A 27854-nucleotide genomic window follows, 5' to 3' on the forward strand; every position below is an offset into this window, starting at 1 on the left:
CATGAAGCATTGAAAACTGCAGTGGTGATTATTATTATTATTATTATTATTATTATTATTATTATTATTAAAAAGTTCTTTGAAGGAGTAAAGTAGTTTTGGAAACAAGTGGCAAAATATTTTCACAATCACACATGCAGCTGTGTCCCCATATTCCAATTTTGCTGGGGCTGCCAAGCAAGAAGCATGAACTCTGAAGCCAAAACATTTAATTTATATATATTTTTAATGGTACTTGATGTCTGGTAAAACAAATAAAGGAACTAGAGGCTTCTTGAACTGGAGATCAGGGGAGAGAGAATCTTAAACAACTGAGGGAATGGGGGATACCAGGATTGATTATTCAAGGTGCTTTCACAAAGAGTGTCCTTGGAACTCAAATGTCATTTGCACACACATTAATAAAGTGTAAAGCTTTTTAATCTGATTGCTTTGAGTTGAGTGGGTGGGACTGTGCCAAACACACTGATCTCATCCACAGAATGTGGTCCACAGCACAGTGCAAGTCTATTAAAATTAAGTGACCCAAATTCAATCAAAAAAGTTTCCAGAGCAATTCTTCAATTGCCCTATAGGAATTTATGTGCAGGATATAACACCTTATACAGCCAGCTATAAAATCAAAAACTGTTTCTAGGAGTTGAGAGGAATATAGTGTTTAACACAGAGACAATGAGGTTGGTAGCAAGTCTGACACAAAAGCCTTCTATGGAGTTTTGGATTCAGAGGACATCAGAAGGATTTAGAAGCCAGTTCAGACTTTGTGCTTTTGTCCTTACAGATCTAGCCCTGAACTTCCCCTCTATGTAAAGTCCCCTCTATTAAAGTCACGTCTTGCTTGTTTCAAGGTACATATTTTTTCTCTTTCTGTAACTATATAGCAACTCCAATATTGAGTGGAGTGGAGTGATATGACCTTGGTGAAGCTGGCAGTGGCCATTCTTGTTTTTTGGATAGAAAACTTGTTTTCATAATCTTACTGTAACACTAGAGCAGAGGTAGGCAGCCTAAGGCCCATGGGCTGGATGTGGCCCAATCACCTTCTCAATCCGGCCCGTGGATGGTCCAGGAATCAGTGTGTTTTTACATGAGTAGAATGTGTCCTTTTATTTAAAATGCATCTCTGAGTTATTTGCAGGGCCTGCCTGGTGTTTTTACGTGAGTAGAATGCGTGCTTTTATTTAAAATGCATCTTTGGGTTATTTGTGGGGCATAGGAATTCGTTCATTGTTTTTTTCAAAATATAATCCACATGGTCTGAGGGACGGTGGACTGGCCCACGGCTGAAAAAGGTTGCTGACCCCTGGACTAGAGGGGAAGCTCCAGAAATGGGTATTCTTAAGCACAGAGAGGAAAAATTGATGATGAAAATGTACAAACTCTGCCTGTTACCAACTAAGGGTAGTCTTTGAACCACACTCCCTGAACTACCATATGCCCCTTGGAAACCACAGAACTCCAGGATATATTCAAGAGGAAAAGTCTCAAGAATAAACCCTAAAAAAATGCTGAGTGGAGTTCCTAAGGCAGTTGGATGGCGTTTTGTATACCTCCCCCTGGCAACTCCTGCAGCTAAGCTGTATGCTTTCCTATGGACCACAACAGCAAGGCTGGGGGGATTTGTAATCTGGACAGCCCAGGACCTCCATACACACTGCCCAGACTTGTGCCCTAGAGAGGTCACTTCAGTGCTGCTAATGCATCAAAAACGATGCAAGAGGCAGCAGCTATGAGTTACCAGCCTCTGCAGCTACAGCAGGCATTGTGATTCTCCAGCGGCTGAACTTTGCTCTTTCAAGACAGATGGGCGCCAACAATTTTTGATGCTTTACTACTATAGTATAATATGCATCAAATTAAGAAAACAAAGTAAATGTACTAATCAGAAATAAATAAACAAATTGTTAAGTGCTGCCAGGTTTTCTACATAATATGAAATAAATATGTGGGCAATGTGTGTGTGTGTGCAAGTGCATTGTATCTCTCAAGCTGATTGTGAAACAAATGCAAGGCATTGAAGCATGACTTTACTTTGCCAAGTCCATATCTAAGAGGACTTTCAAGCCACTGTTAATACGTACAGTCAATTCTTAGTTTTTGGAGTGCTCTTTTTGCCTTCTGATAAGATGTGCAAATGTCTCCTTTTCATACCACACAGTCCCCTAAAGGCCCAGTGCCTCTGGCAAATGCTGTTAGCTCAACACATATCTGCTCTTCATCAGAGACTCTACCCCAAAATTCACAATATGAATGTGAAGCTGCGGGAATCTGGGGGCAGTAGACTGTTCTATTTATCAAAAATCTACACACCTGCACAGAGAGAATCTTAAACACAGTTCATTTGGAATGCTGTCTATCTCTCCAGCCATCCAGCCATCCATCCAACTGAAGCTGTTTAGAGAACCTTGTGTTTCCGAAAGGTAGACCAACAAAATATCTGTGCAAGGAGCAGGTTTGTTCAAGTGTGTTGCACGTAGAAAAACTGTTTGTAATGAACAAGGCCTTTATCCCCAAGCAAAGCCAGGAGGGGGTGGGGAACGTTGAATGTTTAAATAAGAATTTTGAGAACTTTGAGTTTTGAGAATTTACATGTTAAATTAAAATTGATTAATGCAAATTAGGCACATTGAGAAGGGGATTGTAAGGAAAACACTGGGGCCTAATTTGAATAGTAGAGTGCTTGGTATCTGGTGGGTGGGGCTTGTGTGCTTTGCTTCAGAATCAGCCCCTCCCTTCCGTGTGTGTTCAGTTCTGTTCAGTTAAGAATGTCTGTTAAAAGGGACCAACTATCCTTGTTTCTTGCCTCAGACTTGCCTCCTGTTGATGTATTTAGTTTCTCTCATTATGTTACTTTTTTACAACTTTCTTTATTATTAAAGCTTAGTTTACATTTACGTGAGCCACTTATTTTCTCAAAGAAAAATTCATGGGTGGGCTGGCCTTGCCTGACGTCATTATGGGCATGGACACAGGTATCTGTTTAGCTGTAAGCACACACCTTTCATTTTTAAAAAAAATAATAAAATACAAGTTTCTCAATCTACCAGCTTTGCACAAAACAGAAGCCATGTGTATTTGTTTGTTTCTCTGTGTGTGTGTTTATACACAGGCAGAGAAGGAGAAGAAGGAGAAGGAGGAGGAGAAGGAGGAGGAGGAGGAGGAGGAGAAGGAGGAGGAGAAGAAGAAGAAGAAGAAGAAGAAGAAGAAGAAGAAGATCAACAACCTTGGAGGTCCGTCCATCCCCCTGCCAGAACTGAACAATTTTGATTAAAATATGAAATATGAAATATGGCAACCCTGTCGTCATCAAATAATAGAATTTCAGAGTTGAAAGGAACCAAAGTCATCTAGTCCAGCTCCATGCAATGCAGGAATTTGTCCCAGCATCCTCTTTCGAGGCAGGCCATGATGCTAAGCCAGAAAGACAAGATCCTTCCAATGCCTGACCCGAGCAGCTGGAATTTGGGGGTATACTGCCACTACACATGAAAGCTCTACAGCTGCCGTGTCCAACAGCAACCATTGAAAGTCTTGTTTGCATCCACAACTTCTCTGAGCTCCTGGTAAATTTACTTTCACATATATCAGCATTTCAGACCACAGGCTAAAGCTGCGCAGCCCCATATATATGACTAACTGCATGCAAATCTCTATGATTTGTTTATATGTTCTACAGGAATATAGATTATGGGCACAAGATCCACAGAAATCTACAAGACCAGTGGAAGGGAAGTATTGTGATGTTGCAGTTTGTTCCTATTAATTTCAGTGGAGCTTGCTGCAGAGAACTTCCTAGTCAATTGGACCCAGAGGGCATATTAGCAGGAGGTATTTACCACAAATCAATACTACCTTCAACGTATATTTCACATACCATGACTACACTGCGATAATACATCTACCTGAACCACTGTTAGTGTCACATAAATGTTACGAAGCAACACAAGCAACAGTAAAAGCATCACTGAAGGTTGGGGGTGAGAACTCACCTGCTTAGCCCCAAGATCAATTGTGCTGCTCAAGTACTCAAGTTGATCTCATAAAACTTCAGTGGCGACAAAATTAATGAATTTAAAAGAAACAAACAAAACCGAAGACGACTTGGCTAAGCTTCAGAAGATTCTGAGAAGCATGGTAATTGATTTACAGCAGAAATGTTCTATCTGCATTATAATACACTGTTTGTTGTAAGCAACTTTGAGGAAAACTGAAGAAATATGGGGTCTATGATATGCTGACCAACAGTGGCCCTGCAGTGTTTCAGACAGGAATTTCCTGAGCCCTATCTGGTGACACTAGGAATTGCACCTGAGACTTTTCACATGCAAAGCATGTATTCCAAAGCCATATTTCTCATTGTGTCCCTGCCACAGCATCAGGGTATCTCACAGGGCAATTCTCCACCTTCTCCTTTGACCCCTTTCTACGTTCTGTCTTTCACTCTCTCTGTGTATGTTACATCCTCTGCATATAAAGGTTAAACTGAAGCAAGTGACATATCACATTCAGATTTGATGATGCCCTTCTGCATTTGTCTTTCACAGAAAGCCTCTCCTCCTCCCGGAGGGGAGGGATTGTGAACGGGAACCGATTCCCGCACTTCGCAGGGGGCGTTCCGGCCCCTGCTTGCCATCGTCGCTGACGCACCACGCCCCCTGGAGCGGCTTCCAATCAAGGGGAAGCCCAGGGGTGTGGTTTAGCCGCTCAAATGTGGCCACGGCAGCTCTCCCCTCCATTAAAAAGGTAAAGGTACCCCTGCCCGTACGGGCCAGTCTTGACAGACTCTAGGGTTGTGCGCCCATCTCACTCAAGAGGCCGAGGGCTAGCGCTGTCCGGAGACACTTCAGGGTCACGTGGCCAGTGTGACATCGCTGCTCTGGCGAGCCAGAGCTGCACACGGAAACGCCGTTTACCTTCCCGCTAGTAAGCGGTCCCTATTTATCTACTTGCACCCGGGAGTGCTTTCGAACTGCTAGGTTGGCAGGCGCTGGGACCGAACAATGGGAGCGCACCCCGCCGCGGGGATTCAAACCGCCGACCTTTCGATCGGCAAGCCCTAGGCGCTGAGGCTTTTACTCACAGCGCCACCCGCATCCATTACACTACCTCCATTACACTACCGTATTTCTTCGAGTCACCCACCCACCACTCCCTTTAGTGTGTCGCTTCTCGCTTGACCTTGCTATGGACCCATGGTTGGTCGCCTTGGTTGCCCAGGGGGCCTGGTAGGAGTTTTTTCCCAATTGGCAAATTGGCACCAGCCTCTTGGTTTTTTCACCTACCTCGTAGCTATCGTCACAACTTTCTCGGTATTTGGCGGTTAGGCATTGGAATGTGTTGTTGGTGTATGGAAGGGCAGGGTGTGGCCATCGCCCAACCCTTCACTTATGGGTATTCCGTTAGAGGAATCCGGTGGTCATAGATCCTGTCTGATGCCCTCTGTTGCGGGGGGCCATGGCACGACGCCCGGTGACATCAGGGATGTCTTTGCATCAACAGGCTCCCCCTACTGGTGGTTAACCCTCGTTAGACTCACCCCTCTCTGAGTGGGTGGAGTCAAAATTTGCGGTTATCCAATGCCTAAGCCAATACCTCTCACATGCTGTAATCAATAAAGCTGTGGCCTTTTCTAGCCCATTAACCTTATATACTGTGTCCACGTGTCTTTATTATTCCTAAGTGGGGGGACGGGTCCTCGAATCACAACAATGTTTGCCTAATGAGAAGAAATCTTATTGTACAATTAAAGCAGCTTCTTGGTTGTGAGTCTTGGAAGACCTGCTAGGGAGCAGGCCTTTTCCACCTTGGCCTGGGAGTGTGGGGCCCTGACTGACTCCACCTACAAAAACACTCGGGTGGGGGGGCAGTTTGGGGTTGTTGGGGTTTTTTAGGTGGGGTTGTTGCTGCTATTGATGTTGGTTTTTGTATCTTTATTTTAGATCTCATTGTGATTTAGATGGAAATTGTTCATTTGGTTGCGTATTTCTAAATATTTTATTGATTGTTTATGACTGCTTTTGTTATGTTGTAGTTAGGCACTTTTTTCATGTTCTAAGCTGCCTTGAACATGGTTTGAATAGTGGAAAAATGGCAAACAAATAACAAATATACAAATGTATGTTTGTATATTCTCTAGTGATAAACTTAATTTAAACATATATGAGTGCTTGCCTTTGATGAACATCCCTAAATGTATCTTCGGTTTTATCTGTAATAAAATGTAGCTTTTATACCACTTCTGGGAATTGCTATTCTGTTTCCCATTGTCTACAATTTTGCTAGTTTAGGTTATGTTAATAGATACCAAGCCAGATCTTATTCTCAAAAATACAGACTGGAGTCCTTTTGGAACCTGCCATCCTAAAATTAACTGATCTTAATCAAAATATCATCACCCAAAATGTGTTCCTCACAGAAACAGAGGCACAGCCACAGAAACATGCACTGTTAATTCAGCAGAAAAAAATCTACAATTTTACATCTATATAATTTGGATATACTTATAAGAAGCAAGCAGACAAGGCTTTGAGATATTTCTCATTTCATAGTTTTAGTAAGATGATTTCTACATTCGCTCTTGGAGTGTTAAATATTACATTATTTAGTGAAAGAATGTTGTATAATAGTCTACAGAAAAGTGATCTAACTGGAATTTGTTGCTGCTTCTTAGCAGTTGTTGCTTCAATTGGGTAAAATAGCTATAGGATATTGTTTTTAGGGAGGGAGAGAAAAAATGATTTTGTCACTTCTTTATTCCTGAGAATGAAGACATCTGAGAGGAGCTCATGCACTTTAAGAGAGCTAGTTACCATTATTCTATATAGCACCCATTCATACTTAATTTAAGCAAGTGCTCATTTTCGATTATTCCATCCCATGCTATTGTTCTGAAACTGAATAATGTGACCAGGTCCAATCATTGAGTTTTTCTCATCCAACTTGAATGGGGCAATGGTCATTTCCCACCGGAAAACTATACAGCAGTGCTCCCTTTTCCTACAAATAATGCATATTATTTGATTATTTTCATCATCACTTGGACTCTTTTCACCTGACTCTCTCCTATGCGCAAAGCAAGGTGACAACTAGGAGGGAACAATCTATAAAGTCCCATTTATATGGTTTGATTGAGCATAAAAAAACAGCTCAACACTGCTGTGATATTGTATGGGGTGGTAGGGATGCTGACTTCTGACTAATGAGTATCTCTATATATAACTGAGATAGATAGATGATAGATAGATGATGATAGATAAATAGATAGATAGATAGATAGATGATATAGATAACTGAGTGATCTCACTTCCTGGATCATCACCTTGTCATGGTGAGTGGGCTTGCATGTTCCTATGACCCTTGTGAGCGAAGCTGTCAGGAATTCTCGTACAGTGGTACCTCGGGTTACAGACGCTTCAGGTTACAGACGCTTCAGGTTACAGACTTTGCTAACCCAGAAATAGTACCTCAGGCTAAGAACTTTGCTTCAGGATGAGAACAGAAATTGTGTGGCGGTGGCGCAGTGGCAGCGAGAGGCCCCGTTAGCTAAAGTGGTACCTCAGGTTAAGAACAGTTTCAGGTTAAGAACGGCCCTCCAGAATGAATTAAGTTATTAACCCGAGGTACCACTGTACTCCCAAGTAGGGTCACTCAAGGTGGTAAGGTCAGAGGGAAAGAGCTAGACAAAGAATGATCCAAGAAGTCCTTCACGGCAGAACAGGCGAATGATAACAAGCGGTATGTTACAATGGGTGTGAAGGCGGATGAAGGCTGCCGCAGATAAGAATCTACCAGTCATTGTGACTACTCATGCCATCGGAACAGAGCCTTACTGTGAAGACTGTGTGTTGGTCAGTGTGCACTGATTTACACACATAAAACAAATTCACGCACAGGCGTCTTCCAAAATCCCATCCCAAACCCCAAAATCCCAAATTGGCAAATCCACACCGTGATCAATTACACTTGGCAAATCCACACGGTGATCAATTCCTGCCTGGAAACCAATGTCCCCACTGTGGAAGGACATGTGGATCCAGAATTGGCCTCCACAGTCCCTTACAGACTCATTGTTAAAATCGTGTTTATGGAAGGCAATCTTACTCGGCTACAAGTGATCGCCAACGAAGAAGAAGATCTCTTCACAGAAAAATGGTTGTTATGGATCTTTAACATCTCCTAGAAACAAATTGCCTTTGAGCTTTCTACAACATATGGCAAAAAGTTGAACATCCCATAAATAGCTCTAGGATTCAGTTTTCATCTATTTTTCAGATTTTGCAATGCAAAACTAGTACTACTGCATATTTGTTTAGTACTACAGTTTTAGGGCAAGCAAGCACTCAGGTAATGAAATGCAAATGTGAGGTCATGTTTAAGAATTAATCATCCACTATTAATTAGTCATCTTAAGTATTCAGGTAAATGATTCTGAAATTGCACAAAATTATCCCTTGCTATAAATGATAAAGTCATTTCCCAAGTATTTACAGTTTTATGCATATTTATATATTCTGTGACCACAGACTTTTCATAGTCCTTGATTTATCTTCACAGTGCATGCCAGGGAACTTATAAACTTTATCTTTGAAATGCAGGGTGCAATTGAAACATTTACCCAGCCTATTAAAATAAATCAATTTACATGTTTATCTCCACATCTGCATTTTCCTCAAAGAAAGAAAAAAAGGTGAAGAAGAATACTTACTGTAGTGATTCCAAGTTCAACATAACAGAACTGATTATTCTAACATCTGCAATGAGCAATGTGTAGTCCATGGATCAAATTGGGCCAACCATGCATCTTTCACTTGTTAAGCAAACAACATGGCCAGTTTTCAGTCATTTTTTTCACTAGGATGGGCAAGGTGAGAAACAGGGCCCCTCCCTTCCTTACTACCAAGAACATTATTTAAATATCCCCAGATAGGCAGATTTCCTCTTTCAGCTCCAACAGGTTAGAACTTACTCAGTGCTCCCCAGAACTCAGAACACTTCACTTTAAACTTCCCCCTTCCCCCTCCACTTCTAGTGTGGGTTTATGGAAAAATTGTCATGGTCACATTTTTGTAAGCTACTAAACATAGTTAGGGAATCTTCCACTTTTCAGATCAAGGTGTGGGGGGGGGGTGGCAAATTTAGTGGCAAATGTGGAAGTCTTCTTTTGCAGGTGTGGCTTGATTGCATTAAGTCACCTGATGTCATGATGACATCAGCTGACTAACAAAAAAAAGTCACAGAATATAAGTGTTTATTGAAGCATAAACATGAGAGCATGTGCCAATATATATGTAGAGAACTCAAAATCCAAGTTATCTCAGCTGTGGCCACTATATAAACAACAATGAAAATCTCCAAATAATCATGATTGAGTTCCAGGAGTTTCCAGGAGATTATTTCATATTCTTTGGAAATAAATTCGATAATTATTCATGGATGACAGCGATTAATCTTATTGCCTCGAATTTTATTTCACGAAAATTGAAAATTGTAAATTGTGATTCTGCTACATACAATTAGGTTGTTACTCCAAAATTGTAGTTCAAACGTGAAGAGTTTTCATTTCATAGGCAGGCAGCAGCAGACAATCATTTCAATATATTTATCCCTTCCTATGAAATGAAGCCTCTTCACTTTCGGACTATAGTTGTTGGAGTAACAATGATCTAGAATGAATTCAGATCTCTAGATTTATGGATGCCACCTACAAAGTACTGTATTTTTCCGTGTATAACATGCCTCTGTTTATAAGATGACCCCTATTTTGGGGGACTCCAGTTTAACAAATTAGTGAGCTTTTTTGGGGTGGGATTGCCCAGAGTTGTTGGTTTTTTTGGGGGGGTGCCAATTGCACACCTCCCCAAAGCCACCAATCATCTGCCCGCTCGCCGCCAGCAGCCGCCAATCGCACGCCCAGCCAATCAACAGCAGCCCTTGCCGTTGCAGCCACCAATCACCCACAAAAATCTCTGCTGACAATCTTCTCGTAGCTGCAACCAATCACATGTGTCCCCCCCCCAGCACTATCCGTGTATAAGATGACCCCAAATTTTTAACATTCTTTCTTAATACAAATACCTTGCCTTATACACAGAAAAGTATGGTAGTTCCTAATCATATGCTACAAGCCATCCTGAGAATCTACAAGCCATCCAGGGAATCTGGATGTTCCCATATAGACTTTAAACTTTAAATCCTACAGCAGAAATATGAGGCTACTCACACATCGACATGATGTCACATGTTCTCAGCACCTGAACGGAAAATTCATATGTGTCCAGGGGAGAGAGATTTTGATTATAGGATTCCCAAATCACCAAGAATAGTAGTGCTACACAGTTTCACAAAGCACGAGATTTATTTTGTCTTTAATAGAAATCAGTCCATGAAATGAATGTCATTGTTAAAAAAAATAATAATACATTGATTCTATACTGGGCTTATTACTTTTTTATTTAACAAAGACATCTTGATTCTGTTAATATATCTTGGTTAGTTGTCCAAAGTACAGACCTGCTATCCTTTTCATGCCTTAATGATCCATTTGCATGCAATATTAAAATTTCAAGTTGCATTAATAATGGATTCACTGTGCTTGTCCACATTATAATGAATTTTCAGAGAAGCAGGTTAATCTTGAGGTCTAGAAAGAGGGGGAGAGACTCTACCACCACCTCTAGGTATGTTGGGGAATTCTGCATTGGCCAGGAAACAAACCCGGGTCATTTGCTTGGAAGGCAACTGTGCTAACCACTATAACACTGATGTTGAAGAGAACAGGACATAAAACTGTACAAAAAGAGAGCAAGCAGACGGAAAGAAGGGAAAACCCCGTCCCGGAAAAACTAAGACCAATGGCTAGGCTCTGAGGGAGCTCTAGATGACCCAGCCTATCCCATTGCTGGGCAGAACAGGTCTAGAGAGCAGGATGTCACCTATTCTTCTTGCTGATCATAGATCCTGCTGATTTGATCCAGAGGGAGGAGTTGTGCCAAGAGGAAGAACTTCCTTCCAATGTGACACCAAGGAAAAATAATTGTCTGCCTCAAACACAATGGAGTCTGTTTACAGATTGTGCTGCAAGACATCAAATGAATCTGGGTCAGGATCCCGCCCAGTGATATTACTGGTGTCTTTACTTTGAGCAGCTGACCCTCTTGTCACATCACAACCTACATTTCAAAGTCTCTTCAGTTTCAAAAGTTGTTTGTCACCTGACATGGAGAACTATTATTTGGGAAATGCAATCTCCCAAGCCCCTTGGGAATCTGATGCTAACTGCACAGCGCTTTGTATCCTGGAGTAAAGGACGCGGGAGGCGCTGTGGGTTAAACCACAGAGCCTAGGACTTGCCAATCAGAAGGTCGGCGGTTCGAATCCCCACGACGGGGTGAGCTCCCATTGCTCGGTCCCTGCTCCTGCCAACCTAGCAGTTCGAAAGCACGTCAAAGTGCAAGTAGATAAATAGGTACCGCTCCAGCGGGAAGGTAAACGGCGTTTCCGTGCACTGCTCTGGTTCGCCAGAAGTGGCTTAGGCATGCTGGCCACATGACCCAGAAGCTGTACGCCGGCTCCCTCGGCCAATAAAGCGAGATGAGTGCCACAACCCCAGAGTCGGTCATGACTGGACCTAACAGTCAGGGGTCCCTTTACCTTTGTATCCTGGAGATGATCCCCCAAATATAGAGAAAGCAAGTGATATAATGTATTTGTGAGCCAACCCTAAGCTTTTTTCTGATTTCAGTGGGATGTGCATTCAAGTACCGAATTAATGCAAGGTCACACCAGCTCTGTTAATCAGGATTGTAACACGCCACACAGCAATCTTGTCGTGAATCATTAAGCTGGTAGAACACTTTCAGGGCCTTTCATAAATGTTCAACATATGACAGCAACAATAAGGGCAGAGTAATAATTCATTCGGGCACATGTACATAAATATTTAAATACAGGTTAACGGCAAGCACCATTTCAGAAACTCATTCATCCTTAGGAGGCAATGCGCATATGGAAAACACACACATAAAACAACAACAAAATCCCACCCAACCCCAACATGTCACATTTAATGGATGTATCTGCATCGACAAGATTATTCAAATCTTCAGGGAAACAAAGGTGTCTCTTGAGCACATTTATTTGGAATTCCTTCCCCAAATTCGAAATTTATTTAGGGTTAATGATGGTGAAGGTAAAACATGGAATGAAATGAGGATGTTGGAATTCAAAGTTGGACACCACTTTATAAAAACTGGGAGATATGGTAATTCTGGATACTGTTTCCATCTTAAAAGTGACTGGGGAGGCATGCCATCAATATTTTCATCTACTATTAGCATGCAAAGCAAGAAAGGTATTCTAAGGGGGTCTAAGCAGCACAGCAAGCCTTTAAATTCAGGGCCATAAATTTTGAGACAAATATTTGAAATTCAGCTGCACCTTTGTCTGCTCTCTCATAAGTATGTAGATGATTGATCGATAGATGATAGACAGATGATACAGTAGAAGAGAGAGAGAGAGATGATAAATAGATGATAGATAGATAGATGATAGATAGATAGATAGATAGATGATATAGATAGATGATAGACCAAGAAACCTACTATCTGTAGAACCACCAAACAAAGCCTTGCATGACAGTCAAGAGTAGGGGGTGGGAGTGGTATATCAACTTCAAGGTTGCATATTTTCCCTTCCTTGCCACGTGTGTGTTGAGGGGAAACGAAGAGCTTTTGATCCCATGGGTCAAAAGTCTCTCCCAATCTGCCACTGAAAGGTTCCCTTTTCCTTCCTACTCTGTAGCACTTACAGGAGAGAAAGGTTTCTGTAACTGGAACACAGAGGCCTTTGGAAGTGGACTTCTTTCTCCACCCATGGAGAGAGTCCAACAACATCCTATGGGCCACCTCACCATGATTGTAGAATTGTGCTGTAAATCAGCCAAACATCACCATGTTCACTAACTGCTTGGGATGACTCAGTGAATAATTCAGAAACCTTCCCCAAGCAAAGATGGTGCCAAAGCAGCCACAGGTCAGGGGAATAAAGGTTGACTAAAAGGTGAACTTTCCCAATGCAAGTGTTTTCAAGAAATATCCACACACGCACATATGCACATGCACACACATACACTTTCACATACACAGAGCACCACACAAAAAATTGAAACCAGCCAACATTCAATGCAGCCCCCAAAATAAAATTACTAAAGGAATGAAATTGACAAAGATGAAATGTACAATGAGTAACATTTCAAGTGAACTTTGAGGCAGGCTACATTAATAAAAACAAATGTCTCTCACGCTAAAATTAATCTCAGAATATTAATGTCAACAATTCCCTCGGTGTCTGAGCTTGCCTTTCAATTCTGACCCTTTAATATTTATATCATGTATCTCTTTACCCTAAGCAGGCTTCTGCCCTCACTGAGCTGCAACCTATTCATGTGATAAAACCACACACATCACATCATATACTCATGCTGAAACAAGATTTAATCGTTCAAGATTAATTTAGCGGCCAGCATTATTAGATCTCCTACCATACATTCCATAGACACTCAAATATAACCTTGAAATGCTCCATTCAAAAGGATTAGAGCAGAATAAATGTGAAAATACAAATTTACATATGTCTGGATTAACTTTATTGTCTGCATCCCCCCCCAAAAAACCCCTAACCCCTAGAGAACCTAACGAAGCTAAATTCATCTGAGATGCTGCTTCAGCATAGTTACTGCTCTTGTACCAAATTTTCAAAAGCATCCATTATTTAATTGAGAATGCCAGAAAATATCTGGATTATTTAAGACATGGTTGTTCTTCACAAAACGCATGGGGCTGTTGCTCCTGCTTGCATTGTTCATCACCCCTCAATACCTGTCACACCCCTTCCCTGCTTGCCTACTACACTCCTTTTATATCTCACCAACCTCCGTACCTGTCATGCTACTGCCAGAGAATGCAGGGGAGGAGCAGGAACACGCAGAGGGAGGTGGGCAGGAAGTGGCGATTGTGGAAAGCGGGGTAAGCCAGGAGGCGGGAAGGCTCACAGATGTTGAACCAGAGCCTCAGCACCGCACAAGAAGTTCTGGCACAGGTAGTGAGACAATGCCTATTCCGTCTGCCAGGGAAAGGAGAGAGTTAAAGAGGAGGGGGGAGAGGCCTCACATGAAATTTCCCCGCCTTTTCTGTTAGAGGAGAAGCCGGCGTAGGCCACTCCCAGAATCTGAACTGGAGGCAATCATGCGCTGTCTGCACATATGTAAAATAAAGACTGAATATATATCTCCGAGTGAGCAGAGGTACTTATTGCGAAGAGAATTCACAAGCCATCACAGCACCACTCCCTAGACCTCTCCTTCCCACTTCATGAAACTAATAAGCCCCCTATTGACCCTCCCAACCTCATTTCTGAAGCCCTGCAGCCACACTTGGCACCAGTTTTCACATTCACCTTTTTCTGTAGCCTTCCCCCTTGCACACAGACCACCCCACAGTGGTCTCCTGGGTCATCTTCCTCCTCCCCCAACATGGCAACTACTACCTCCCCCCCAATATATGCTGATGATGAGGGTCATGGTGATGAGGATGCCTTTCATCTGTGGACATACATATGGCTCACAGAATAAAGAACTAGGCCATGCAAACCATTCCAAAGAAGAGTTAAGCTGAAACGTTAGGCATGTATGGCCATTGGGTTCAACTGACATCATTCGTGAAGTACTCAATACATCTTTATGCAGGTGCAGCCTGTCAGTTTGCATTTCTTAGTACAGAAAGTATTGATCTGAGGTGTAGAGATCTTTCCTATTCTAATTGATTCAAGATTGTTCTGGAGGCTTCTCTGTGTGAAAGAAACAAGAAGAAGGTTCATGATGGTTATTCCTTCAGAACAGCTGAGTACAGCTGGCTTGAACTAATTCTGTTATCTTTTTCTGTCAAGGTCATGCTGAGTATAAAAGTAAGTGCAACTCGTACAGCACGTTGGTGACAAATATTCACACAGTTGTTCAAAAATAATTGTACACCATTTATCAAATATGTGAGAAAGAGACAATTACTTACAAAGTGCCATGAAAACTTACAAACTTCCTAAAATAAAGTGAACTTGCAATATCAGATTTTACTAGGTTCTTACAAATTCTTGACTCGGTTTTTTGTTTTCCTTTTTTTAAAAATAAGTTCAAAAAGATTCAAGAAAAGGGTAGGTTCAACATTGTTCCTGGTAGCTGTGAGGCGCTGAGGAAGCAGTGCATGAGGTAATAAAGAAGACAGGGTGCCAGCGTTCTATCCCTGTTTCACCCTAGCAGTCCATGCAGTTGAGAGGCTGCTGATTTGTTGGGTTTGGCGGATAGCACACTCCCTGAGCACAGTTTTCTGGGCGTCTTCAGTTGTCTCGTGCCATTGATGTGTCTACTAGTGCTAAATATCTTTGAAGAGACAATTTCTTGGCTTAAGCATACAAGACTGAACAGCATGACTATAAAAGTAAGGCCAGAAGGAGACTGAGTTTCACTCTCTTTCTGTCTCTCTTTCCTTCCGGTGTGGTGTTCTGTTCTGTATGCTTAGTGTTAAGGTTTAATCTTATTATAAGTTATTGTAAGTTTAAGTTTAACTCTGCTGCAATTGGATTTCTTATGGACAGTGCCAATCCTGAATGTATTGGATTTGTGACCATTATGCCCATTTGCCTTCAGTAGCAGTAAAGCTCTGCTGGATGAAATACAATTGCCTCTGGTCTATTTTTGGGGAATCCCACAATGTGTTTAAGTTTTTACTCTGCTAACTATACATTCTGCTCTGGATCAATAATGAGCAGAATACATGACACAGCTCCTACCAGGCCCAGCACCACCAGTAGTATCACCATCAACAAAACTGTGGCCATTTGCTCGTGCTGGCAGCTGGCAGAGACTTGGAGCGATGGCAGTGATCAAAGCTTCAGGTCACATGCTGGAACTCCCTGTCCTCGCTACTTTACTTATGCCATCTGGGCATCTTGAGACAAAGTCATATGAACTCACAGGAAAAGGAGGCCCTATAGCTAAGGAAAAAAACTTGGGACAGAGCCTAGGGTGCAAAAGGTTATCCCATCTACTCACTCTCCTGCTTACATCCATACTACTGGATTTCAGAATGCTCAGCCTCTATATGCAACCATAGCCTGCTGCACATCTGCTTATAAACAACATCTTTAGAGCTATCTAAAGATTTGCCCATGGAATTTTCTTGGCAGGGATACTGGAGTGGCTTGCCGGTTCCTGCTCCAGGGCAAAGGCTAATAGAGTTCTGTCAAGAGAACAAGCTGGTCATCACAAGCACGCTTTTCCAACAACACAAGAGACGACTCTACAAATGGACAACACCAGATGGGCAGCATCGAAATCAGATTGATTATATTCTCTGCAGCCAAAGATGGAGAAGCTCTATAGGGTCAGCAAAAACAAGACCTGGAGCTGAGTGTGGCTCAGATCATCAGCTTCTTATAGCAAAATTCAAGCTTAAACTGAAGAAAGTAGGAAAAACCACTGGGCCAGTAAGATACAATCTTAATCAAACCCCCTATGAATACACAGTGGAAGTGAGGAACAGGTTTAAGGATTTAGATTTGGTGGACAGAGTGCCTGAAGGACTATGGATGGAGGGTCGCAACATTATACAGGAGGAAGCAACAAAAACCATCCCAATGAAAAGGAAATGCAAGAAAGTGGGAGGCCCCATTAGCTAAAGTGGTTCCTCAGTTTCAAGTTAAGACGTCCAGAACGAATTAAGTTCTTAACCCGAGGTACCAATGTATAAGAATCACTAGTAGTCCACGAATGTTTATTTTTGTTGCTATTGCATTGAGGAGCTTTCTTCATGAAATGTTTAAGACTTTCCACTTCACACAGTGATCTTCATTACATCAGTGCCTCAGGTCCATTCTCAGGTATTAAGCACCTCGTAGCATCATAATAATAAAGTTGGGAAAACCTAGTGAGAGGCTAATCATCATTCAAGCAGAAAAGCACATGGTGTCGCAAGGTGCAATATTTTAGAATCTGAGGCAAAAGGGAGTTGTGACTAAATAAATAAATAAAACATTTTGCTGACGAGACACTTCAGACTGTTCAGAATTTCAGACCAAGTGTTTCACATGTATGACATCTCCAGACACTGGGGAAAACACACTATCACGTCTAAGCAAATCTACAATTAGGGGAATGAAGCTTGCTTGCATTCTTTATTTTTAAATATTTAAGTTTTCCTTGAATTAAATTGACAAATTCACCTTTCACTGTAGCAACTTATAAGCAAACATCTCATAACATCAGATGAAGAAATATTTAGCTTTACCACAGAAATGGGGGTTTTATGAGATACTTGAAAGATTTTCTAGTCATTTGGTTAACCTTTGATTATAGCTGCAGAAAATAATAATTTTCAGACTGCACAGCATATTGAGTATGAGAGATATATAGATTTCAAACAGATTAATATACCGTACTCTTACCAGGAAACCTTTCTACTATTTTTCCTTCAGTTTTTCTTTAATCAATTTCTTTCCTTTTTCCTTTTAACTTTTTGGGTTTTTTTCAGACACAGATGAACAAAGATACAAAATAGTTTATATATACATTTAATTTGTTGTAATGTTTGAAAAGCTTTAAAAATAGTTGAATAAGAATGGAACGACAACACATCCAAAGGTGCTGTGATCTAAACCATTTGCACTTCTGTGGTGGCGCCATTAAAATCATTGGGAGCAAAGTGGATTTGTCTTTTTGTGTACACTCTCTCTTTTTTTTAAAAAAAAAAAAAGCTAAAAAAAGCAACATTACATACTTCTTAACTCTTAACCTTCATCCAGAATATCAGCAGATATTCCACCAATTTCCTTAAATTCATTATAATCAAAATGCCACCAAAAGTTGAAAAACATGTTTAAAAGTTAAAAATATATAATGTCATTCTTAGACTATTCTTACTACGGCAATAAAATATCCTAAGGATGTATTGCTAGGTTTCTAGAATAAGGTAACAAATACACACACACACACACACACACACACACACAAAGACCTAGGAGAAGAATTGCAATAAGAAGGTACAGTACACACAGGACTGCATGGGACCTCCCATCTCCTAAATGAGAGGAGAAAATAAGAACCAAAAGTATGGTCCAGGTCCAAGTTCTGTGCTGCTCCTAGATGGGGTGAAGCAACAGGAGAAGATCTGCTCATTGTAGCCTGACTCTTGTATAATCCACTTCTACCCAGCTCTTTGTGATTTTATTGAACTCCTTGGTTGGATAACTGCATTGCTGAGATAGTCTACCTTGCATACAACATGCTCCTGTAGTGCTGGACAGCTCCTCAGCCCCACAATTATGGTCGGAAATTTAGTCAAACCTGCTGTGGTTGTTGGGAATGGGGCAATATTTCTTTTCTTCCATAAATAATAAAAACACATTTAATGCCTTGCTGAAAACCATCTCAAACACCATACTTTGTTCCTGTGATTGTAATGGTGTGCAGGGGGTCCACAGATGCATAAATACTATGGAGTTAAGTAACCTGCTAGCTTCCATATGGCCAAGATGATTGTCGAATTACTCCCTTCAGCATATTGCAAATGCACAGAGCCTTTAGAGAGATTACATTCTTCCATTATTCAACTTCCCTTTCCTAAAGCTTTTTTTTTTAATCAATCAAGATTCAGTAACAGAAGATTTTTGAACAAATTACTTCTTAATTCAGCCCAGACTTATACTCCTGCAGGGATCTGGAAAAATATCAGGATCATTAGCCCTAATAATTCCTGTAATAGCACTTTTCTCTGGGGATGGCCAAAGCAGCATGATAATTTAGTACATTACCCTTTAAACTTCACAGTCCTGCAGGGCTATTGCCTTTCCAACATGTGAATGCAAACCTCATGAATATTAGCAGGAGTTATGGATTTTAGAGGTGACTGGTTTGATAGCATGTAATGAAATACGGTTGCCAGAATGAAAAGAAATATAACTCAGCCTCTGATTTAACCACTTTCTTTTCAGCAAATCTGAAAGCCTACTCAAAGGTGTATCCTTCAAGATCTGGAAGGTAGCCAACATATAGAGAAAATCGTATTAGTGATACTCAAAGAGCATTGGAAAACTAAGCTGGTTGAACTGATTTTAATACCTTACTCCAGTGGTTTTCAAACTCAGTTCTGGGGAGTCCTGCGGTTGGCTCAGAAGCTTATTGCTTGTCCCTCAATAAGACCACAAATAATGGAAGACAAGCTTTCCTTAAAGGTAACTCGACAACAAATACTTATTTTTCCAAACAACTACAGAAGATTGTTGAATATATATTGTGTAATCTCGCTGTATACAAGCTGTACAAGTGACAACAAAGTATTTCAATTTCAGTATTCCAGGGCGCACACTAATTTGCACAGTGCAATGGACAATTAATACCCCATGTGAACTAAGTATGCACCCCAGAAAAAACTCCCGAAACCTTCGTTATATGTACAAAGATTCTGTTGAAAGCATGTATGAGCTCTTTGGCAGGTGCTAAAAAGGAAATGGTTTCTTAAGGCAGAGCGTTTTAAAAACACTGCCTTCCACAAAGTACAGTATGTGGATGCTCACAACAGTTAGTTCTTGCTTATTTCGTATTCAGTCTTTTTTCCACTCACATATAAATACCTAACCATTTGCATTTTTTATTATGAAAATTTAGTCTGCATTCCATGTTCGCACCAAGCAGCCAATTGTAAATTAAATAAAGTGTTAAATACAAAGTGTAAAGCAGTGATGAACTACAATAATACTTCAATGTCACATTGGCTAAGGAACAAAAACTGAAAGAAGAGCAATTAAGATCGCATTCCCTCGGTGTACAAATGTGGCATTACCTGAGCTCTGGCACTTGTGTTTTTGATTTCCAAGTTACTAATAATCTATTTCATTTTAGAAGACAATGTGTGAAAATTAATAAATGACAATATTATCCCACAAGATAATAACGGTAATCAGATTTGCTGCCCAACAGTTACACCTGAATTGTAATTAGTTTCATATCTCCAACAATTCTAGAGATTAAAAAAAAGGATGGCAACAAATACTTACTGCTGTAGATTAATAAGGAAGAACTGACATTGAGCTGCCATAATAAAACTAGTGGTGTGGTGTGGATGACTACTAGTTAATTAAATATATCTTATGGTGGTGGAGTTCTGCTACATGGCTCAGCTCACAGGGCACCCAGATCACACCTATTAGGCTCTAGTTTCTCCTCAGATCCTATAAATCTTTCGCCTTTTACTACTCGGCACAATACAAAGGTTGATTCAAAAGGCAACCTAGATCAGGGTGAGGAACCTTTCTCAGTCCTTGTGGGCATCCTTCTTGGGACCACATGGCAGTGGTAGATGGGGACAGAGACACATAGAGGATGGAGCAACAGATAGGACACTTTCCATTGCAAAGTAGGCTACATCCTAGCCTTGTGAAATTTGGGGATTACTACACACACACACACACACACACACACACACACATACACACACACACCTCTTCATCCTTCATTTAGGACAGGTGTTGGCAAAAAAATTAGCCGCGGGCCGGTCCACTGTCCCAGTCAAACCTTGTGGCGGGCTGGAGAAGCAGCACTGGGAGGGGGAGCTGGAAGAAGAGGTGAGGGGGGGCAAGTAGTCCCCACCCCCAGCCACTGTGCTTACCTTCCCAGGGGCTGCCACCACCACCACCACTGACGCCACTGCTGCTGCTTCTCATGGGTCGGCAGAGTGAGCTTGTCCACTCCACTCTCTGGCCCAAAGGAGCACCAGGGCGGCAGCGGCAATGGCAGAGGGAAGATGAGTGGCACGAAAGGGCTGGCTCCAGAGAGGGGCTGCTTAAAATGGCACTCAGCCAGTCCAGCCCAGCCCCCTTCGTTCTCTAGGCAGGGAGGGGAGAAGCCAGGAGGAGGGAGGAGGCCCCGCTGCGGTGTGTGTGAGGGAGTGGGGGGGGGATGGAACAGCGCAGGGGGAAAATGGGGCAGCCCAAATGAACAGAATCCCCACGCCGATCCACGGACAATCTGCGGGCCGGATCCTGAAGGCAGTTGGGCCTGGTCTGGCCCACGGACCTTAGTTTGCCGACCCCTGATTTAGGAAATCAAGTGACAGCATCCCTGCTCAACAACAGCTTCCAGTCATGCTGAAGAGGACACAGAGCGGTGCCAGTAAGTGATTTTCCAAATGAGAGTTCACACAACCAATATAGAAAGGCATGAGGGCCACATTTGGCCCCTGGTCTGAGTTTCCCCACCTCTGTTTAGATTATCAGGTGTAACACATTTCAGATAACTAATATTTCTGAGGCATATTCACATGGAACTCCTTTCTGCTCTCTATCCCTTCCCTTTCATGGGTTCAGTTCGCACTTCAAGCCATCTCTCTTAATTCCTTATACCCCTTTTCCCCAAGTCACAATTAACAGTTCCCTACAGTCCCATGTCCTCCATCCAGGTTTTCATGGAATAACTAATGCTCCTCAAAAGACAGTATCAATTCATCTACCAGTGCAGTGCTCTTCAAGTACATACTCACCAGCTTAACTAAGACAACATGAAATCTAACTCCTTGTCAACTTCAGAACAGAAATACTTCAGTTAAATACTTGTTTTAGCTTTGCAGACCTCATCACTCGATTCAGATGAAATATTAAAAAGGGATGCTGAGTCATTTAGGCCTTACCCAAAACAACATACACACCTCTGACTAACAGCATATTACACAGAGCTTTTAGTACAGACCGGAAGAGACCCAACACAAACTCCATGACACAAGTGTGGAAATTGTATTTCTCAGATATGCCAGTGTCACCTCATATCTCTCACACCTCTGCAAATGAGTGCTTTTCAGAAAAGTTCCCAAGACTGCAAACTAGTATTTTTAATTTTTTTTACTAGAATTACAACTGGTTCCAGAAAGAATGTACTAACCTCGTTGATAAAAGTTTGTGCTCCCCTTGGACTCAGAAGTAAGATCGCTCTTCGTAACGTATCTCGATAGCGATTCAACTCTTCTGTTTTCATAGTAGTGAAAAGGCTGGCAAAAACCCTGCTGATGTTTCTGTCTACTTTTTGTAAAGATACATCAAGTCCTAGCTTTGAAGCTTGGTCCAGAAATCCTTGTAGACCACGGATATCTGCCAAAGAGAAACACAAATTATGCTCTTGGTGTTTTAAAGCTAGGAGCAAGGAGAAAAAGCAATGACAAAGGCCAAGATGCAAAGAGATGCCTTGCAGGGGCTAGTGGCAGCCCAGTGGAATTTTACTTGAATAAATTACTTGTATGCTGTATCAAAACCTACCCATGAAAGTCTCCATATACAAAGACAACCCAAGGCATTATGGTGCTCAAGGTACAAAACCCACAAATATGCCTTTACCCAGTGCTATTTTTCTAGAAAAAGAGGTGCCTCCCTTGTTCTCTTACAATGGCAATGGTGCCCACCTGAGAGGTGCCAGAACTGAGTTCCAGCTGAAAAAAGCCCTGCCTTTACCTTTTCTGATAGTAGTGCCAGACCTGATACCATTGGGCATGGAGGAATGTCTGGGTTCCCAGAACTATGGCTTGTAGCTCTATATATTCTGGCCAACATGTTTTGAGTTAACACTTGGCTTTCCCCGCTCCCCCGCAAAAGGTAGACAGAGTTGTCTTCAGCTGTGTGCTATCAGTGTGCTTTGCCAAGTTAATTTCATCTCACTGAACGTTTCCTGTGAGCAGAGCGGTGCCCTTTACTTACATTTCCTGGAGATATGTTAAATGCGGCAATTGCATGATATCATGGAACTATTTCCATGCAACCCACAGTGACTTCCATCAAGGTCAATCTGCAAGCTGCCTGTGAGAACCAAACCTGAGACTCTGACAAAGCCTGATTTCACAATCTTATGTTTGTTTGTTTAAATGCTTTAGGATTTGGGAACAGCGGCATCACACAACGGTACCCTACTGTTAGTGCCAATGCCGATGGTTTGAATTTGAAAGTGCCTTGATCAAAGCAGTGTGCAGGACTCCTTGCAAACATCTTCATCTGTGTCCAGCCGTGGGTATTTTTGCAGAATAGAAATACACTAAGATCATTAGTCCCCCCCCCCCCTGTATCTAACATTGCCAACTCATACTAAATATGGGTAACTTGATATTTTTGCTCAATAATATGAGAGGTTTAACAATGTTATAGGAGGAACTTCCTTACCCCGAGAGTCATTGCACATGTGACTCATGCCATAGAGATACAACAGTGAATGCCATTTCCATCCTCACCCTCCCTCCCTAACATTAAATATTCCTCATTACAGCACCAACTGCCTTCAATAGGACATTTGTATACCGTTGTGCAATGACACCTATTTGTTTAGAATAGAAAAAGGGTCAGCAAACTTTTTCAGCAGGGGGCTGGTCCACTGTCCCTCAGACTCTGTGGGAGGCTGGACTATATTTTGAAAAAAGAAAAGAAAAAAAGAACGAATTCCTATGCACCACAAATAACCCAGAGATGCATTTTAAATAAAAGTACACATTCTACTCATGTGAAAATGTCAGGCAGGTCCCACAAGTAACTCAGAGATGCATTTTAAATAAAAGGACATATTCTACTCATGTAAAAACACGTTGATTCCCGGACCATCCGTGGGCCGGATTTAGAAGGTGATTGGGCCAGATCCGGCCCCCGGGGCCTTAGTTTGCCTACCCATCAGGGATGTCCAACAGGTCGATCGTGATCTACTGGTAGATCCCCGTGAGGTTTTGGTAGATCACGGTTGATCTCTAGCTCCCGTTCTTTAGCGTTGCTAAAACTGACTCCAGCCACACACCCTCACCCCGCCCTCCATTGTTGTTTGATCTCTGGAAGGGAAGACGGAGCTTTCTCTGTGCTGCTGTTTTCATCCATAGTGATCTTTTCGTGAGTGACTTTACCCCTTTATCCTTTGCCTTTAACCCCCCCCCAAAAAAATGGAAGTCCCCCCCATAGTGTGCCCTGAAGTTCCTCCATATTTAAAGCAGCCTTACAGGTAAATTACCAATATTCCCGTGGGGGGGGGAGCAATAACAAAGGCTAAGGGGTGGTGATTAGTAAAATACCACCGAGTAAAAGACCACACTGAGCCAAAGAGCTTAGTGTAAATGTGCTTCCCTCTATTTTAGCATCACAAAACTTCGGTTAAGCTGAGAGATGTTTAGATGTGGGTCTCTACAGGCCAAATCCAACCACACTCTTAGTCTCATTGAAATGAATGTAGCATGTAAGTGTCAGGAACTTTCGATTTTTTAAATCTAATTGTTTAGAAACAGCAAAAAGAGAAATATTATTAAATATGTGGTGTGTGTGTGTGATTATGTTTATAATTATCAGGGCTTGGATTCACACTTTGTAATGTATAACTAAGTCTGGATTCAACCTACTGCTTGCCATACACATTCAAACAATAATCACAATGATAAGGATGCAATTTACTCGATAAAATATTTTATTGATGCTGTCATCCTGGTGTTTGCCTTTTGCAAATTCAGATTCTCTGATCCCTTGCTATCTTTATTCTTTTATGGCTCTATAGTATATGACGTACAATGACAAAGTAGTAGTTGTTGTTTTTAATACTGTCTGGTTCTTCATATTAATGCAGAGCTTGACAAATAGACAATCCTCCTTTTGGGTTGACTAACGTTACGTTTTACCAGCATCTAAAGCTGTTTTGGAAAAGGGAACATTATTTGCAGTGGATGATGAATGAGGATGCTATTGCTTTAGGATGAATTATATTCTCCACAAGCTCACTGAGCAGCCAGATAGGAAAGCAAAAGTATTCAGAAAGTTTGAATGAAAAATTGGAACTGTGGTATGTGTGTAGTGGGAAAGAAGGTGTTTTGTCTTGAATAGTGACTAGATGTTGCATATCATGTATGGCAGGCAGTGGCGTAGCGTGGGTTGTCAGCACCCAGGGCAAGGCAAGTAATTTGCGCCCCCCCCCCGCTACACTGTCCCTCCCCCAGATAGTCCCCCTCTCTCTCTCCGCACCACACCGCACCACATGCCTGGCACCCTCCCCTCCACAGTGGGCGGCGACCCGGCGGCTCGGATCGGATTCGCACAGCCATCACTGCAGTGAGAGAGAGTGAGTGAGCCAAGTAGGGGCAGAGAGCTGCGAGTGCGAGCGCCCCCCCCCCCAGATGTTGCGCCCGGTGCGGCCGGCCCCCCCTGCACCCCCCATGCTACGCCACTGTCAATAAGTTAATGGCATGGTTGCTGAGCTGATCCAAGTACTTCTCCTCCAAAAACACCTGCTCTTAGGCCAGTTATGCATTGCCAAAAAAGGGAAAGGTGAAGGCATCAACTAAAAAAAGGAGGATGACAAAAGAGAACACATATTTGCATAAAGTGTACCTATGCAAAATGTAGAAATAATGACTATATTTTAAATGGAAATGCAATACGTCTCATCATAGTGTGGAAGACCTTGACTAGGTGACCTGTGCACCTGCTCAGTCTGCTGTCCAGATGCTAACTGTTGATGGGCAACTGCAAAGCCACCCTGCTCTCCCTTCTTAGGGTATCTGCAAATCAGACTTGGACCGGACACTCTTTCAATGAGATGACATAAAGTAGGGCACATGGTCACCCTAGGCCAGACAGAGCACAACAAGCATTTCCTGGTTCCTTGGAAAACTTAGCAGTTGCATTGGTGCCTAAATTACCTTGGGAAGCTGGTGGAGGAGGGACTCCAATCTAGCATTGAGCACCTGCCAAGTGCTTAAAAGCCCTGTTGGCTCAGAACTCTTAAAAATAAAAAAAAGTACACAAAAAACTCAATTGGCATGCACACAGCTATTGTTGAAAGCAAAGCAGTGGCGTAGCGTGGGTTGTCAGCACCCGGGGCAAGGCAAGTAATTTGCGCCCCCTAACCCGTGGATTTGCGCCCCTTAACCCTAACCCCCAGATGTTGCGCCCGGTGCGGCCAGCCCCCCCTGCACCCCCCACGCTACGCCACTGATGGCAGGCAAGCACTGAAAATATTTTTAATTAAAAAACACACACATCCCTGCTCCAATCCCAGCTACAAGTTGGAAATCATTGCCAATAATTTCTATGGGCTTTGGATTCAAAGGACTCACTTAGAATCAGATTCTAATGGGTTTCCACGGTTCTCCTTTAAGCATACTACCAAAAAGACTTTTAGGTTGATAGAATAGTGTACCTGAGGAAATATGGCAGGTATAATGCAGAGCACCTTCACCCATTGTGGGACTCATTTCAAGATGTGCCAGGCCACATACTGCCAAGAATGAATGACAGGTTTGTCTCTCACCATAGTTTCTTCTCAAGTTCAAAACTTTACTTCTCTGCAGAACTGGCAAACAGTCACTTATATGGGAGAATGTAGAGAGCTGTACCTGAGGACAGGATTAGGCGAGGGACTCAAACTTGCTTCCTCCCTCTAGTGTCTCCTGCCATTAAGAATCACACTCACTCTGGTCTACAAAGCCCCACTATTTGATAGATATACATAACCGTATCCTTGCTTAGGGATGCTTAAGTAATTCTATTTCTGTGAATTTCAAAGCTTACTGACCTGATCAGCATCTCCCAGACAAATGTGCAGATCAAAATGTATTAATCCTTTGGATTTTACACTCCCCCAAAATTGGCGACCCAGGCTCAGTGCAAAATAAGAAAGAATAAAAGGCACGCCCAAATGCATACTCTGAGATAAAAGGCATGCATAGATATATAATTTGTGATAAATTTCATAAGAGGTTATGTATTTCAACACAAAGGACTTGAACACATATTTCTGTGTGGCAAATTAATGTGGAAACAGGAGAAGACTTCTAAATGAACACTTGTAACACTGATGCGCAGTGGCGTAGCGTGGGGGTGCAGGGGGGGCTGGCTGCACCGGGCGCAACATCTGGGGGTTAGGGTTAGGGGGCGCAAATCCACGGGTTAGGGGGCGCAAATTACTTGCCTTGCCCCGGGTGCTGACAACCCACGCTACGCCACTGCTGATGCGAATCAGAAATAGAATGATCTGCCCATCTCTATCCTCAGTTTTGTTTTGTGGTTGCACTAGAATGTGTTGGGATATTTTGGAAAGGAAACAAAATGTTTAAAACATGATTTTGTTTTAAATAACCATTCTCCAATGCTCCCATTGGACAAAGGCCTGTGTTCCTTCCTTCTAGGAGGAGATGGGAACATTAAGGACCAGACATTTAAAGGTGGTGTTTGCATGCAGATGTGGTGAAGCCACAGAATGCAACACAGTCAAAGTGTGGATACAGAGGCAGGATCACTCATCCCTCCCTGCATAACCGATCATACTAATCACGAATCACTTTTGCAAAGGAATGATTGAATGGTGGTACTAAATTTCCTACTGAAACCATTCTTCACATTAGGTGTGGTGTGGGAAGTTCAGTTATTTCAGAGTCTCCTGTAGTCAATTCATGTTGGAAAGGAGAGAGACAGGAATCTAATTTCCAGTGCTACTTATACTCCTGCCATCAAGGTAAATGGAAAGGGGAGTGTGCATTTGGGTGCTAAGATGTGGCAAGAATGACTTTGGATGCAGGTGAGAGGGTTGATGAGATAAGTGAGAGTGGGACAGCACTCTTTTAAGTCTATGGATTCACTAAATAGCTCCCCCCACCCTTTACCCCATTTGGGAAAGAGGGAGAAATGATGAGTAGCCAATATAAGGAGAACCTATTTCTACTTCATGTACCCACTCAATGGTCAGTTGTTGCCATTATCTCTCGTTTGTACATGTTTGTATTGTACCCAACACCAGAATTTTTAAAATGGAAGCCCACCCC

At 42.2% G+C, this 27854-nt stretch overlaps 1 protein-coding gene across 6 annotated transcripts in view; it reads right to left on the minus strand.

Moving 5' to 3' along the window:
- GRID1 (glutamate ionotropic receptor delta type subunit 1) overlaps positions 1-27854 on the minus strand; it is a 696635-nt gene that overhangs the window by 273708 nt on the left and 395073 nt on the right. For all 6 annotated transcript variants that reach the window (XM_083439934.1, XM_083439933.1, XM_083439935.1 and 3 more), the window contains exon 4: positions 21974-22179. In XM_083439934.1, the coding sequence (XP_083296060.1) occupies positions 21974-22179 (206 nt within the window). The remainder of the gene's footprint in view (positions 1-21973; positions 22180-27854) is intronic.

Source organism: Podarcis tiliguerta, assembly GCF_965153285.1.
Source record: "Podarcis tiliguerta genome assembly, chromosome: 5".
Classification (NCBI taxonomy): Eukaryota; Metazoa; Chordata; class Lepidosauria; order Squamata; family Lacertidae; genus Podarcis; species Podarcis tiliguerta.